Here is a 16,234-nt window from a genome sequence, read left to right as displayed (position 1 = left end):
TTACATTATATTCAAGTTTCCACTTCGATTGAAGATTTAATCTTCTAGATATTCGTGAAGAAAAAAAAATTACGCTCGATAGTAAAAAATGGTCACTTCTAACGAAAGAAAATAGTTTTTTACCGAATCGTGGATAAATGATTAAATCTTGTAGTTATTGTTAGAAGGCGACAGTTGTTGTTAAAAATTTTCGAACTGATTAATCGAACGCTGTGTAACTGGTTTTATACAACACGTAGCAAGCAAAAGTTCAGATTCAAACGGTAAAGGAAAAACCCATTAACAGAAAAGAATCGATGAATTATAAATAGCCATAACCAGTTTACACAACAGAATTTAATGCCGACATCAGCGTGCTGCTACATATTCTGACGTAAAGAATAGATTTATTAATGCCTCGCAGTGGAGAAACCATAATTTTTTATATTCAACAAAAAAGAACGTCAAACCGTAACACGGATACAAAGAAAGGAAGAACAAAACGAATTCAATCAAATTTAATCAAATTTATACGGCTTCCTCTTCCAATTCGGACAAAACAACAAGATAGCCTAACAAGTTTAGAGAACCAGAGATTGACAAGGTTGTCAACTGTGCAAATTATGATTTTGGCTAGCAATACTTCCGAACGTTATTCATATCGTGCCATCGAGCTCTGGTATATGTGACGAAATTAAACCCAAAAAAAAAAACCGAAGCATTGTTGTTTGTGATAATTTTGTATCGTTAAGAAAATTCGTACGCAATTTCACTTCGTGAGAAGACAAACATTGGGATATTTTTCACTCAGGAATCAAAACTGGGAAATGATAAGTATTCTGAAAGTGTATACATAAATGACAACTCCTGCATTCATAATTTGATGCAAGATAGGAAGTGCACAACAAAATCTGCAGGTAGAAACGCAATTTAAAAATATACCTGAGCTGATGTTATTAAAATGCTGGTGTCAAGAAAATTAAATCTAATATGATGCGCTGACAGAAGGTAAAATCATGTTGCAATGAAACGAACGGTTGAATATAATGAATAGTAATCAGGTATTCGATACACATATTATAAAATCGAATGGAAAGACGGAAATTTTGAATCCGCAAGAGAGGCGAAGAATCAAAACAGAATTAGCAATTCTTGTAGACAGTATCGTGATCGGTGTATCCTTTTAAGCAAATAAATGTAAGAGACCACAATGTGGTCGAAGAAGTCGTGAATCACAGAGTTCTACGGCCCGGCGGATGAGACTTCGGGTGATTAAAACGGCGCAGAAGGAGAGAGGAAGAGAGGGAGGAAGAGAGGAAGAGAGGGAGGTAAAGGGGAATTACTGGGGATCGAATCAAGTATCACAGAAAAAGGTTCGCACTGTAAGCGGGCACCAAGGTGGATGCGGCCTTGTATATAAATACGATGGATATGTGTTTTCCCGAGCACATATCACGCTGGTGAATTGTTCACGAAACATGCGGGTGACGATGGCAGTGAGAAGCTTTCGGATTGTCGTTGCTGCAGCGGTGTTCATAGCGACGTTGTGCCTGCAGTATCGAAGTGCGGAAGGTCAGGCCTTGCCTCGACGGATTTACACCGGTATCAGCGGGAACGAGAACTACCGATCACTGCTGTCGACGCTCTCTTCACTGACGGTTGGGGTGGTGAAATTTTTGCGGGAGGGCGAAATTTACCAGCACGCCGAACCACCGGACATGACGCCGGGACCGGATGCCGAGTACGACGTGATCGTCGTAGGGGCCGGAAGCGCAGGCGCGGTCATTGCGAGTCGGTTGACGGAGATTCCGGAGCTCAAGGTGCTGCTCCTAGAGGCCGGGAGGAGCGAGAATCTGATAATGGACATTCCACTGCTGGTCAACTACCTGCAGTTCAGCAACGACGTCAACTGGAAGTACCGGACCGAGCCCTCGGACAGCTACTGCCTGGGGATGAAGGACCGGAGGTGCAATTGGCCGAGGGGCAAGGTGATGGGGGGCAGCAGCGTCCTCAACTACATGATCGCGACCCGCGGCGACAAGCGGGACTACGACAGGTGGGCGGAGTTGGGGAACGTCGGATGGTCTTACGACGAGGTGCTTCGCTACTTCAAGAAGATGGAGAACATCGGGATCCCAGGGCTGAGGGTCGACGAGAAGATGCACAACACCGAAGGCCCGATGGCGATAAACTATCCGACCTTCCACACGCCCCTCGCGACGGCCTTCCTCGAGGCCGGGGAAGAGCTCGGCTTCGACATCCAGGACTACAACGGAAGGACCGAGACCGGATTCTCCTACATCCAGACGACGACCGCCAACGGATCGCGGGTCAGCACGAGCAGAGCTTATCTTCACCCCGTCAGGACTCGGAGGAACTTGTTCGTCAGCAAGAACAGCCTGGTGAGCAAGGTGCTCGTCGACCCGAGAGACAAACGGGCCGTCGGCGTCGAGTTCTACAAGAACAACCGGAAGTTCGCCGTCAGGGCGAGAAGAGAAGTCGTTCTCAGCGCCGGGACGATCGGCTCCGCTCAGATTCTCATGCTCAGTGGAATCGGACCGGCCGAGCATCTCGCCGATATCGGGATTCCGCTGGTCAAGGACGCGCCGGTCGGCAAGAACTTGATGGACCACATCGCCTACGGCGGTTTCATCGCCCTCGTCGATCAGCCCGCCTCGATAATCACCAGGGACATAATGAACCCCGTGAAACCCTACATCGCCGACTACTTGACCAATCGTCAAGGCCCTCTGACGGTTCCGGGAGGCTGCGAAGCTCTGGCCTTCCTCAACACCGACACACCCAACGACCACGGCAGCTGGCCAAACGTCGAGTTACTCTTCCAAGGTGCCTCGCTCGCCTCCGACCAAGGAGTCCGTCGCGGATTCGGAATATCTGACCAATTCTGGTCCCGGACTTATCGAGAGATCGAAAATCGACACTCCTGGAACATTCTTCCGATGCTGATGAGACCGCTGAGTCGCGGTGAGATCCTCCTGAGGAACAGGAACATCAGATCCCCGCCGAGAATAATTCCGAACTACATGAGCCACCCGGAAGACGTGCGCGTCATGGTGGCCGGAATCCGCGCCGCCCAAAACGTGACTCGCACGAAGGCCATGCGGCAGTTCGGCTCGAGGCAGTTCGACGTCCGGTTTCCCGGATGTCAAAGGTTTACCTACGACTCGGACGGCTATTGGGAATGCGCCGCCCGCACTCTCACCTTCACCATTTACCATCATTCTGGCACCGCTAAAATGGGTCCTCAGGGCGATCCAACCGCCGTCGTTAATCCCAGACTTCAGGTGAGCGCTTTGTTTTCTTTTTATTCTGAGAATATTCCTTTCCTTGTTTTCGAAATTTCCGATGTTTCTTATAACCTCGCCATTCGCAAGAGGAAAATATTTCATCGACTTTTGTCTTGCATACAGCAACGATTGTTTTCGAAGAAAGCGGTCAAAGGCGTCAAACGTGATGTGATTAACATTTCATGAGATGACCACGATCCGAGCGATCCGTAGTAAATTCTTACACAAAAACACATGAAGTAAGACAGTCTTAAAGAGTTACATTATAATATTCTATTCGCAGGATCCCCTTCGATAAATGCTGCCGTAATACTGCAAGTAGGAATTGTAATATAGGATTTTTAACGTAAAATTGATAAATCAAAACCAGTACTTTCTCTGATACACTATTCTAATTTTCCATACTTTTTTTCTTTAATCACTCTAGTTCAGAATTGCGGAGTTACCGATTACCTTGAAAAAAATTTCAAAAATTCTAGTAAAACGTTTTTCAGTAAAAGTAATAGTGGTAAGATTTTACTCTACTACTGTATCTACGTGAGTGATACATAACAGAATATTATTATATAGACTAGAATGTGCCGCACGTGACATACAAAAAAATACCAAAAACCGGATGTTCAAGTTGCAAAATGCTCAATTGCTATTGCCCATTCTTTTCTGATATGATTCCTTTCATTGGGATATTTATTCGTTTTCATGTATTGCTTCCGTTAATTTGGAGTTGAAAAAGATAAAACTGAAGTCAACAGAAAAAAAAAGTTTACCAATACCAATTTTGGTGAAAATTTTTCACGACGATCGGTAAGGACGTAATTTTGAACTTGAAAGTATTCAAAATTCACAAACGGTTGGAAAAAAATCTCAAAAAGTCAAGAGTATTTCACAGGAAGTAGTGACACAAAAAAAAAAAAACGCCGATCAGAATGGAAATCATGATGGTTTTTGATTTGTCAATTCGACGTGAAAAAATCCCGTATCTAAAATTTTCTCTGACTTAAATAATATTTCAACGAATAAAAATCCAATGCATTCATTCTAAAACCAAGGCTGAGGGGTCGCGTTACTCAAGTATATTCAACCTTTTGTCATCTATTAGTTTTTCAATATCAACACTTATACGCGTGCTGTCTAAACACCGGAACTAATCGAACTTTTTACTCTAAATGATCGATTCAGTCCAACTAGTCCGGGATATCATCATTTTTCACTAGTGTCAAAATTGTCGAAAAGTCGAGTCATCGTTGGCAAACGTCGGAATAGTCTATGGATCCGAAAATTCCTGTTTATGCACTTTCAGTGGGCAGGCAAATGTAAGGAATTCGGCGATACGAAGGGTTTCTGACCACAGTACGTCAGAGGAAGATAACTCTTCCATAAATCGATTACAACTATTACTACAGACCATAAAGACTGACATGGTCCATAACAGAACAGCGATTGAAACTAAAGCAGAAACTTGTCATTCCTTTGATTAGAAAAACCTCAAGTCTCAGCATTCCCTGATTGTTTGAATTCAATGTCAAGTGTGTTATGTCAACATCTGTTTTTGCCTAGAAAAGGCGTTTTGTTTTTTTTTTTTTTCTCACGACTTGGACGGAACACAACGACTCTAAGGTCAATCGTAATTCTAACCTACGTGGAATCATCGATGTCAATAATTAGCGAGATTATACGAACGTCTGCAGAAATGAACGGGCAATTAACGACTCGTCAAAGCCGAGTTGATTACAGCTTCTTAAAAATACCATTTGAAATTACATTATGCAGGTGGTATCGAATGGCTGATTATCAACCTTGTATGCAAAAAGAAAGATTTTGCTCATCTGTTTGACAACAAATGATAAAAACAAAAAAAAAACGAACTGGTATTCAATGGCCTTACATTTACACGCTTTTTACAGTTGATTTCGCATGAAGTTGCAATTTTCTGCGACTGAAATAAAAAATTAAAGAATACGCTGACGAGAAGACTAAAAGATCTACGGATCACGGAATTTGCATAAACTTCTAGGAGTGTTTATTCGCCAGAATATTGACCGTTCTTCACTCCGATTAAAATTCATCAACGAGTGCAATACTCTAGGAAATGAAACCTGTTGTGTGCTTTTGACTGGAATATTAATTTACATTATTCTCACTTCAAGTTTCGATAACAGGTTCTCACAGATTCAAGTGTGAACGGATATATTGTCATTTCGAAGCCATAATAAAGTGACAACTTCAAATTTTGCGAGCGACGAAAAGATTAATTCAGCAAATCCGTGCATAATATGCTTTATATATAACAAGAGCGTGTTACGTAATTTTTTCACGAAGTATGAAATTGAGGTTGGGGTCGCGTAATGTAAGATTAGTTTACGACTGCGCGTGCGCGGAGTGTAGAAAAGAGACATGGAAACGGGTACTTCGTGCACAATTGTCAACATTTCAACAATATTGCGGTAACTTTGATCGATATTTTTCACATCCAGTTTCAAGACAGCGAACATTAAAAGTAGTAACTTCTTAGTAAAACTTAGTAACTTCTGAATTCTTCAATATCATTTTACGAATTTTGGAATATGATTATCTGATGTTAAAATACGTTTTCAAAAATCGAATCCGCTGAAATTAAGATTTAAGTCTGCCTTCCATTAAAATGAAAAACAGACTGCTAAGTTATAAACTTACACGTTACATTAGACATTAATTAGAAACAACGAATAACAGAGAGTTATCGAACGATGATTTTTGCACCTGGATCAAATATTCGTACGTACGGTGCTGTGCCATAAGTGATAACTGGTTGTTTTTCGTGATTGTATGACGAATATTGACCGTGAAATACCGCGGTGTATGTCAAAAGAGGGAAAAAATTACGCTATTGTGAGACGTTACGTTTGCATTTTATATCCCGACGTTTCTCATTTTTGTGCAACTTTACCGCAACTTCTTATTAACATACTTATTATTAATATTATTTTCAACGAAAATCTCGATTTTTCAAGCAAGAGATTGGCGGTCATAAGAATACGGAAAAAGTGTCTTATTGCTTGGTTGTTTACTATAAAAATGCATCATCTCTCGATACAGATGACATCAACAATCAACTCTCGAAAAATAACTTCAATACTCGAATTAATACGACATCCAGCCGTATAATTTCACCACTTCCTAATCGTAAATAGCCACCCATATTCGTATGTTAGATTCTCCACTTACAATTACAAAGGTTGTCATCGAATCGCGATATCAGCAAAAACTTGAATTTTCGAACTTCGGGTAGATGAAACGAAAACTTTCGACCATTCTTCAAGTTTCTGAACAGAAATTGGCAAACGTTCCAAGAGTTTTGGGATGAATTTGAGAACGTATCGGTTGAATCATATCTATAATCACACAGATGAAAAGAAACGGAATATTTTAACTAAATGAGGTCATTTTTCAGGTTTACGGCGTCAAGGGGCTGAGAGTCGCGGACGCATCGATAATTCCAGAGATTCCAACGGCGCACACGAACATCCCGGTAATTATGATCGGCGAGAAGCTGGCCGACATGGTGAAAGAAGATTGGGGCTATACGACGGATGGCTGGGAGAGATCGGCGAGATCGGCGAGACGAGGATGAGGATTCCTTGGGATTTCGAAGCTCGGTTGGCGCTAAGGAGTCTGGCGCAGGTGCGAAAACAAGCGGAGCTGATCTTTCGATGAAATTCCTGTCGCCTCGACCTCCGAGGGCGGAAAGAGCTTGGCAAAATTTCGGGAAATGGCGGATGCTCGCCCGTTTATAAATCCTCTGATTCCAAAATTGGCGAGCGATTTTCGAAATTCCAATGACGAGCGAGATTTCAAAGTCACGAAGAAGTCTTGAGCTGATACGAAAATCGCGATCATTCGACGGTTCAAAAAAGCGAAGAGAAAAAAATCGGAACCGCGTAAGAAGGGAGAGAGAATAAACGAGGAACAAAGAAGATCAAATTTAATAATGCAAAAATCAAAATTAATCGATTAGATTAAAAGTAGATTAGTTTCTCGCGTTTTGGTACTTTCTATTTTTTTCGACGGTGCGATAAAAGTTAGAACTAATTTTTCGAACAACACGCTTATTTCTATAGCTAAACGTGAAGCGACTTCACCTCCGACAGCTTTTCGTACAGAGCTTCCGCAATTGAGGAATAATCAATGCATCGTTTTTATTTTGTCTCTAGCGCTATTGTCGAAATGGGGAGAAAATATTGCAATAATCAAAAACTTTGATCTGGTGTTACGATAGATATTTATATACAATAATTAGAATTAGAAATATTTATACATAAACTGTACATAGATATACGTATATTTAATATCATTCACGCATGCATTTTTATTATTAATTAAGCGTCAGCATTTTTCGAATCGACGGGAAACACTGTGTTTGGTTAAAAAAAAAAAATCAATGGAATATCAAAATTTGAATTTTGTACAAGCGTTTGTTTCACTTTAGTTCAACCCGGTCTCGATTATGTCATTATATTCATTAACGATTGAGAAAAATCACTGAAATGATTAATAATTATTAAGAAAACTCATTATCGCCTAACAAATAGAAGAACCATGAGGATGGATGGTAGCTCGTTTGCTGGATTACTCTTTCCTCCGTCATTTCATTTTTTCGAAATAAAGAGAATCAGGCTACTCGAGTCCGAGTGAGACGAAACAACGAAATGTCATTTAAAGATCGTGTATCGATTGGTATTTATCAATACATTTTCTATCGTTACAAGTTCACATTTATTCAAGAACGCGGAAAGAGAAACTTCTTCGTGAACGTCAGGAGGAATAAATTTTAACGAAATATTCAAGAATTTTCCGTTTTTGTCATTTAAATTCATTTTCGATAGTTTTGATTGACAATTCTCTGCTGCACCTAATTTGAATCAGATTTTCAATAAAGTGAGGAACGAAGAGGTATGAAAAAAATTTACTGACATATATGGACAAATTTTGTATACGGTGATCAGCTTCGTATCCGAAGACCTGAATCAAGAAATTCGTATTAAATCAAGAAAAATTCAGTCTGTATTGAATCTAAAGCAAGTTTCTTTTATCTTTTTTTTTTTTTGCTAACAACGAAATCATAATGGCGTATTTTGGGAATATTCAGTATTGTGTTCAAATTGAAAAATCGATAGAAATTAGAATTATTTTTCTTTGAAAACTGAGTGTGAAATCCGGATTCTATAGTTTTAAAACTTTTGTCTCAGAGCAGGTCATCTTTAAGGTAAATAAATGTTGCACGTTATCAAATGCTGATTCGTCGATATTTTCGTTAATGGGTTAGTCGAAATAAAATGAGGCAATAGAAGAAGAAAAAAAAAAATAATAATAATAATAATAAAAATAACCAAACCAGAAAAACCTGTTTTTCAGACGCTAGACGTTTGACAACTTAGAGATTCGTTGAAATTATAAAAAGTAATTTTTGGCCGAAACCAATACTTGTCTTATGCAACCAAAGTTGATCAAAAGTAAGAAAAAAAAAAAAGCACTGGGGTCTAGTTTTACGTTGAAAATAGTAAATCGAAGAAAAAATTCCAGTCAAGTGTGAATAGAGATTTCAAACCTTCTCGACTTGAGCGAGAATTATCCATACATAATTTTTCAACGACGTCAAAGGATGGATTCTGAGATAGGTATTTTAAGCATTTTATTTCTTAATGTTAATTTAATGGAATTCTATTACAAAAATACTAAACCGTGCTCGCGTGTTTAAATGCCATTCTTACCGACTTGGCGTAAGATCACGTCATTTGTTTTTGAGATTCGTCGCTGCTGTAAAATTAGTATAGATCATATCATACATATCCATTGTCGTTAGCGTTAAAACTTGCGCTAACATTATTAGATACAGTAGCGGTTCCATGTTAGAGTAATGATCAGGTAAATATACTCTGTCAACCTAAAGCCTCCACAGATTCGGGAAAAACTGGAAGACTTTATCTCAACAATTAGTCTGATGTGAGAATTTTCATTTTTTGCGAATACAGGGTGGGGCATTTAAAGTGACCAGGGCGATTTTCTCGAAAACGAAGCAAAATCTCAACAAAAGTTTGAGACGAGAGCTGTAAGGGTTTGAAGGGGACGGAACATTGCGCGTTCGAATTTTTACTAAGCGGATGTGCCACGGAGGTACGAAGTCCAGGTTTGGTTTTTTAAATGGGTCGGTGTATTTTTTATTTTTATTTATAAGATTTATTTCCGACTCATACGGGGAAATTCGGACGTTAGTCTCACCGATTCGATTCAAACGCATGGTACGTGTAAAGTTCGTGCCCCAAGAACGACGTGCGCTTTTCGACCGTTTCAGCGTGAGTCGGCTTCGCTTTTACGTCAGGGGACAACCAGAAGTTAGGATAAGGGTTGAATAACCGTTTGGATTTTTGATATATCAAGTATATATTTGTTTAAAGAATTTGTGGAACGGTTTAAACGGGGTTTGTAGTTCACAATAAGGGTAAGAAAAGTTATACGTGAGGTTGTTGAGTGTTGAAATAGAAGTGATCGTGTTGAACGTTGTAGTAGGAATGGATCTGATGTAAAGAGGAGTACGCATAAGGTGCGCAAAATGATGGAGAATAGAATTACCAGAGTCGGAAAAAAGCGAGTGGCGTGAGCCAGAATGGAAATAGGACGATAGAAATCAGATGATGAGGTTACTGTAAGGATCGTGGGAGAGTGACGAGACGAGGGAGACGTATTTTGTTTTTTTTTCCCCAAAATTTGTCGTTTGGAAACTGTAGAATACGAGGCAGTTAGTGATTTCGACCGAGTCTTAAAAATGACGTCCTGGGAGCCTTTGAGTGTGACTCGCCTCTGCGCTGTTTGGTGCCCAGGGTGCAGGTATATGTAGACACCATGTGTAGAGGTAAATGGTCTATTCAATAATAGCTGTTTAGCCGACATTCTCATATGCGACAAGTGTAGAAACCCAGTGAAATTCCAAGAAAGTGGAGGACTAGTCGTTTTTCCCTTGCCGAGGCTTTAAACGCGATTATCTCGAAATTGAAACTTGGTGTGCACGATTTAGACCAGGGTCGATAATTTTTGAAACCAAAAAAAAATAATAGTAGGATGAAACCGATTGGAGAAGGAAGAGAATATACCAAAAATCAAAGGAAGAATAAATTACGGGCGATCTGAGGTCGGGAAGTGGTAGGGGGTGAGTTTTTAAGGGTAAAAAACGGTTTATCTCAATTTCCGACAAAACTACAAGTGCTATGGAAAAAAGTTAAACGGCAAAGTTGCAGGTAATAAAAATATCTACAACTTTTGTATTTACACTTTTTTCACATAACCTCAAAATTTATGTGAAAAATTCAAATAACCAAGTTTTTGGTTTTTTATTTTTATCTTTTACAAAAAAATTTTTTTTTTCACGAAATCTGGTGAAAACTTACCTTTTCATGTCCCAAACACACTGTAATTTTTTTGATTTAAAATATCTATTTTTTCACCTTATTTTGACTTAATATCGAAAAAACACCCTAATTTTCAATCGAAAATTCTCACGTCAAAATATCTGCTTTTTTGAAAAAGTCGGTGGGCTTTTTGTTCGTTCAAATCTTTACTTTCTGATGGTGTGAAAAAAAATACCCTACTAGGGTGAATGTTCTCAGAAAATGCAAAAAAACGAAAAACACTCGAATCCGAAATTTTTTTTTCAATCATTATGTACAATTTTGAGCTATTTATTAAAATTTACACTTCAATTACTCGAAAAACGTAAGATTCCATGTTACATTGACAAACAAAAAAATTGCATCAGTACCTAATCTTTCCAACTAACCACGCTGACTCAATCATATTCGTTGGGTGCTTTATAGTCAACCTGTTAATGTGAAAAATAATATTACTTTTACAGAGATAAAGTTTACTTTCATTGACAACACGTCGTCAACAACCATGTATAGTGGTGGTATTACTGTCAGTCAGATACCCTTTTCTTCCGTGCGCAATGTCATCGACTGATTCGTGATTCCAACGAGCGTGGAAGCATTGATGTCAATAATCAGCGAGATTATATAGTGACGGAGGATAGAAAGGAAGATCAACGCACTCGACACGGACATTGTGTGGCGAGGTAAATAAGTGTATAATACATGATGGGTGTAATAGGTTTAGACTTCGTAAAGCACGCGTTGCAAATATAACAGGGTGCAGGAAACAGTAGTCGTTGAACTTTTCCATAGGCCAGCGAAATTTTACAGAGTGGATATTTCAATCCCATAGACAGCTCGAAATAACTTGTCCAACGAAATGTCTATACAAGTATAAACAGTTATTTAATACATACCCAAAATGCGCCTGGCTTGAAATAAAAAATATCTCAACAGGCAAGATGAAAACACAAGAAAGAAAATACATAAATATAAGGATCGAACTTTATTTTTGAATAATTTTTAGCAAGATTAAAAGTAAAACCGACTTAAAACCACTGTTTTACGGGATTAATTACCTTTTGTAGGTAAATTTTTTGCATGTTTATTGATTTATATCACTGAATAATATGTTAGGTGATGTTAACGTTAATCATCATTGGATCACCAACAGTAAGAAGAAACGTAACATTTTTATTTTTTGACCAACTCAAAGAAATCTTCAGACATCGGTCAGAATCCACTTCCTTACATCTACGACGGACTCCTTGAGTATGCATGGAGTTGAACTGTTGCCATTAAAATGGATTTTCAAATGAAAAATACTTCGCAGTAAAGGGTTAATCGAGATTATACTGTACTCGATCTCACACCGATGACAGTGTCACATGGACAGGAGGTCAAGTTTCATCTGCTTCTATTCCATGGACCTAAACTTTCGTACTGTGCTTAACTCGAACTGGATTTGTAGACAAATATAATTTTATCACGATGACAAGTATGTATCTAATTAACACCAACTTCTTATTCACCAAACCGTATACAATTGCAACCGTCGATCATGCTGTCCACTGTCAACTTTCGAAAACAGGTTATTCTAAATCGACCAAAAATAGTCATAATTGTTTCTCATTAGTTGAAATAATTATTAGGAATCTGATTAAGAAATTCAGCTGTAGCAGACCATCGTTTTAGGAAGGAACATGGTTCGCTTCAACTTTGTGACGATATATCCTACTGTAAAAAAAATAATGAGCTTAGAAGGTTGAGCGGATTAGGAGTCAGTAGGCCTACAACGTTGGAAGGCGAGAGTTCGATTTTAAAAGTATGTGAACAAAACTCATGTGAAGTGCGACAAAAATAAAATTTCTTGGTCAGGTAATAAATCAAGAATCAATACGCGGCAATACTTGAAATAACAAGCGTAAAAAATCATGTGATTAAATAAATAACGCACACTCAAAAGTGTAAATTCGAATTCCCTTCGAAATATATATATATATTTTCCAAACCGCTAGACGATTTCATATACATTTTAACGATACTGTCCGATATCCTGATTTATTCGTCTTCGTTTTCTTTTATGACAATTTTAACTTGAAGTTTACGTTTATCGCATACACCGTGTACTGTATATTCATGTTCAACATTAAACTATCAGGTCTATTTTGTCGGTCTGCGCCGAGTAGAGGAAGTAATTTTACATTATACTGTCAATTTTGTGTATGGCTAATCGATGACTCTAAATAAATGAATAATTGCACGTTTTATGGATCTTTGTTTAGTAATTTACTTGCCTTTTATCTCATTTACTTTATAAAACGTTACAACTTTCTTGTTAACGTAACCGATCGAGCACAGTGGCAACGGGTGAGTGAAACCTTTGTGAATAATTAATTAAAAAGATGAACGTAGTTGAAATGGTATAAAAATTAAGTAACTTTGAACGGGAAAGCTAACCGAGAATCGTTTACTCTGCTCAACCACTTCCCTATCTTACCGTGTATAAGCATGGAGTTATCTGTATCTCATTGCCAGTGAAAACGCGTGAATATTTTGAAATGAGAACTACATGACTGGACAGATTAGTCTCTGTGCTTACTTTGTTGCTATAGCATTCGTGATTAATTTTCAAGAAAAATGTACCCACCAACTACATACATTCCATCTTGGATTGATGTTTCGATATCACTACACTAAACAGCGATGTCTGACTCCACGGTTTTTCCCTAATTTCACAACAGAACTGGCAATACTTGGGTTGTTCTCGTATTTTTATTGCGATGTGGTTTTTGTAACACAGCGGATGTTTTTACGTTTCAGATATTTTTGCCTAGATTGATTGTACTGTGAGTATCGATACGATTATATATCAGAATTGATGCTTTGTAATTACTTGTTGGTTATCTGATGCTGCCATAATAGGAGGATTTTAATTTATTGCGAAAGGGTCGTTAAATATATTGCATTGCAGGCGTTCGTCGGGGGTTACGTGGAGTTGGAGATTTATAAAAGCTTGTGGATGGGAAGAAATATTTCAATGACCGGATGCGTGCCATACGATCAACTGGCAACGAAAAGGCATTATGACGAAATTCTTTGAGCTATTTGATGAGTGTGAAGCTAGAAGAGCAATAATTGAAAAAGAGCCGAAGTAACCCACGGGAAAATATTGTATGATGTCACGTGCGTCCTGTACTTTCAACAGTCAACCAAGGAAAGGGTTTCTTTTTTATCCTTTATTGACAATAATGGGACATGAATGTCAGGACAATACATAAAATGGTTATTTACAATGAGTTATGCTGGATGAGTACGCATACTTTTTTCTCTAACAAACCTCTATTCGCCCTATCTTTGGACTCATGGCAATGATTCTTCTCCCAAGCTAGAATTCAAATTTTCAAAATTTGCGAAATTGTGAGAATTCGTAAGTTGTCTCAAGTTATGCTGGACAAGAGGGAAAAAATTTTGCGTAATTGTCCAGCACAACTCGCCACAACTCGCGTATTCTCAAAATAATGAAAATTGTGAAAATATAAATTTCAGCTTCGGAGGAAAATCATTGAACACGGTAAGATTTTTTTTTTTTTACACATATTTAAAAATGGCACAAGTTGGCACAAACTTAGCATAATCTAGCACAATTCTCAAAATGTTGATAGGTTGATGAACGCGCACAGAGTTGACGGTTTCAAGACAAAGAGGCATCAACGCATACGAGTAATACGAGACAAGATAAGAGGATAAAAGATGAGCCCAGAAAGAGAAAAAAGAAGAAGAAAAATACGAATCTGAGAGATTCAGAGATGGCGAAAAAGCCTTCTTGAGGTAATTATAGATAATAAGCTCTGATTTGAGAAACGTTGTGATTATATGTTGAAGAAAGTAGGGGAAAAGATGAATAAAAAAAAAAAAAACAGAATTAGCAACGACATATCGGTTTATATTAGATGTATTGTTTACAAATCTATTAGAGCACTACACTTTGAGTATTGTGCTACGATATTAGCAAGTATGGGTGAAACTCAGCTGACTGAACTGCAAGTTGCGCAGAATCGGGCCATAAGAGTAATATTGTGATATGCAATGTGATAGATATACCAAGATTGAAAGAATGCTGCAGGCGCTACAGTTTATGTCCATAAGACAGAGACTGTATTATAATGTTTACGTATTTGTTTTTAAACTAGTAAAAGGTATGTTGCCGAAGCAATTAGGAAATAAGATAGTGTTAGTAGGAGATACGAATGAGTGCCAAACAAGGTAAGCGTGAAACATTCTCATACAATCGTAAGGAACAAGAAGTGCTGAAAAAAGTCTATTCTATAAAGGGTTGAAAATGGACAATGCGTTGCCGCTGGAACTAAAGCAGTGTCATAGACTTACAACATTAAAGCGTATGTTAAAAGAATGTGTTATAAAATTATAATATATTGGTGACTAGTTTGTAAGACACTTGTACCTACGACAAATAGCTGAGACGGGTAATAAATATCATTCATTCGTTCATTCGTCGTCCATCCATCCCCCCTGCAGCCCCGATACCTCCTTACGGAAATCAGCGAAAGGAACCAATCTCGCTGATTTTGAAACCGACTTTGACCGCCTTAGTCTAACCTACCGCCTGTGCGTTATCTTAGGCAAACGATGGGACATGACCTCATCTCGGTCACCATCTCAGTTCCGGCTCCTCCGCTCCCACGCAAGACAGTCATCGTCCGCTCTTTCACCGACTATCCAGCGGATTTCTTTTTGACAGACCTTGGGGGAAGAGACTGGTCGCTGTTCGATGCTGAAGCCCCCGTCGATAACCGGCTCCTGTCTGTAGGGTAATATTATCACCGTTTTTGACAAGCGCACTGCACCTTATGTCTCGCGTCCTCCATAAACCAAGAAGGCCACCATAGATTTCTTCTGGGTTGCATGCGCTTTCGTTCTCAGGTCGCTCTCCTGCGCTACCGTGATACGAGGGACCACCTTCATAGGCGTGTTTCAGCGTCACGCGTTTATTTCATCGTGGATCACGGTCTTACATACAGGTCTGGAAACTCGTACGATGGGGGTAACTCAAATAGTGTGGCCACGGACGTAAGAAATAGCGTGGCAAAGCGTAGTGCTCATTTCCGCCACTTGGAGCAGTGCAGCCTTGGGGTAAGCCAATCGAGTTACAGCTATATTCATAGTCCTTCCTTGAGGAACAAGGATTCCTCGTACCTCATTTCACGTTTCATAGACCTTCCTCGACAGAACAAGGAGCCTTATTCGCCTCCTTCGTTCAAGGCAGGTCTCGAGATTCCTTGAGGAAACCTTCGGCACTGCGATGGGCTGTTTCGTTTCATGTAGCCAACGCTTGCGCTTGCGCTTGGTGTCTACGCACTTATGACCCGTATGACGCAGAGATCACAGCCAGTCTACAGGTTAACCTCTTCGAGGTTATACACTCTCATCAACCGACGCAACTTGACAATGAGAGTCAAGCGGTTTAAGTTAGATTTAAATATAGCCGAGTGGCGCTTCGATCAGCAGTTTCACCACCATAAGCAATCA

At 39.1% G+C, this 16,234-nt stretch overlaps 2 protein-coding genes across 2 annotated transcripts in view; one reads left to right on the top strand and one right to left on the bottom strand.

Moving 5' to 3' along the window:
- The window catches only part of LOC107221709 (flotillin-2), a 533,503-nt gene that overhangs the window by 446,049 nt on the left and 71,220 nt on the right, over positions 1–16,234 (bottom strand). The window lies entirely within an intron of this gene.
- On the top strand, positions 1,402–8,113 carry LOC107219052 (glucose dehydrogenase [FAD, quinone]-like). Its single transcript, XM_015657122.2, has 2 exons — positions 1,402–3,284; positions 6,718–8,113. The coding sequence occupies exons 1-2, from the start codon at positions 1,458–1,460 to the stop codon at positions 6,895–6,897; spliced, it is 2,007 nt and encodes a 668-aa protein (XP_015512608.2). The 5' UTR covers positions 1,402–1,457; the 3' UTR covers positions 6,898–8,113.

Source organism: Neodiprion lecontei, chromosome 2 (assembly GCF_021901455.1).
Source record: "Neodiprion lecontei isolate iyNeoLeco1 chromosome 2, iyNeoLeco1.1, whole genome shotgun sequence".
Lineage (NCBI taxonomy): Eukaryota > Metazoa > Arthropoda > Insecta > Hymenoptera > Diprionidae > Neodiprion > Neodiprion lecontei.
This window is presented reverse-complemented; position numbering and strand designations above follow the sequence as displayed.

Bases quoted from the DNA above. Each gene is read 5' to 3' on its own strand.
- LOC107219052 (XM_015657122.2), top strand. From the start codon at position 1,458: ATGCGGGTGACGATGGCAGTGAGAAGCTTTCGGATTGTCGTTGCTGCA. The intron at 3,285-6,717 runs GTGAGCGCTTTG...GTCATTTTTCAG, and splicing joins TCGTTAATCCCAGACTTCAG to GTTTACGGCGTCAAGGGGCT.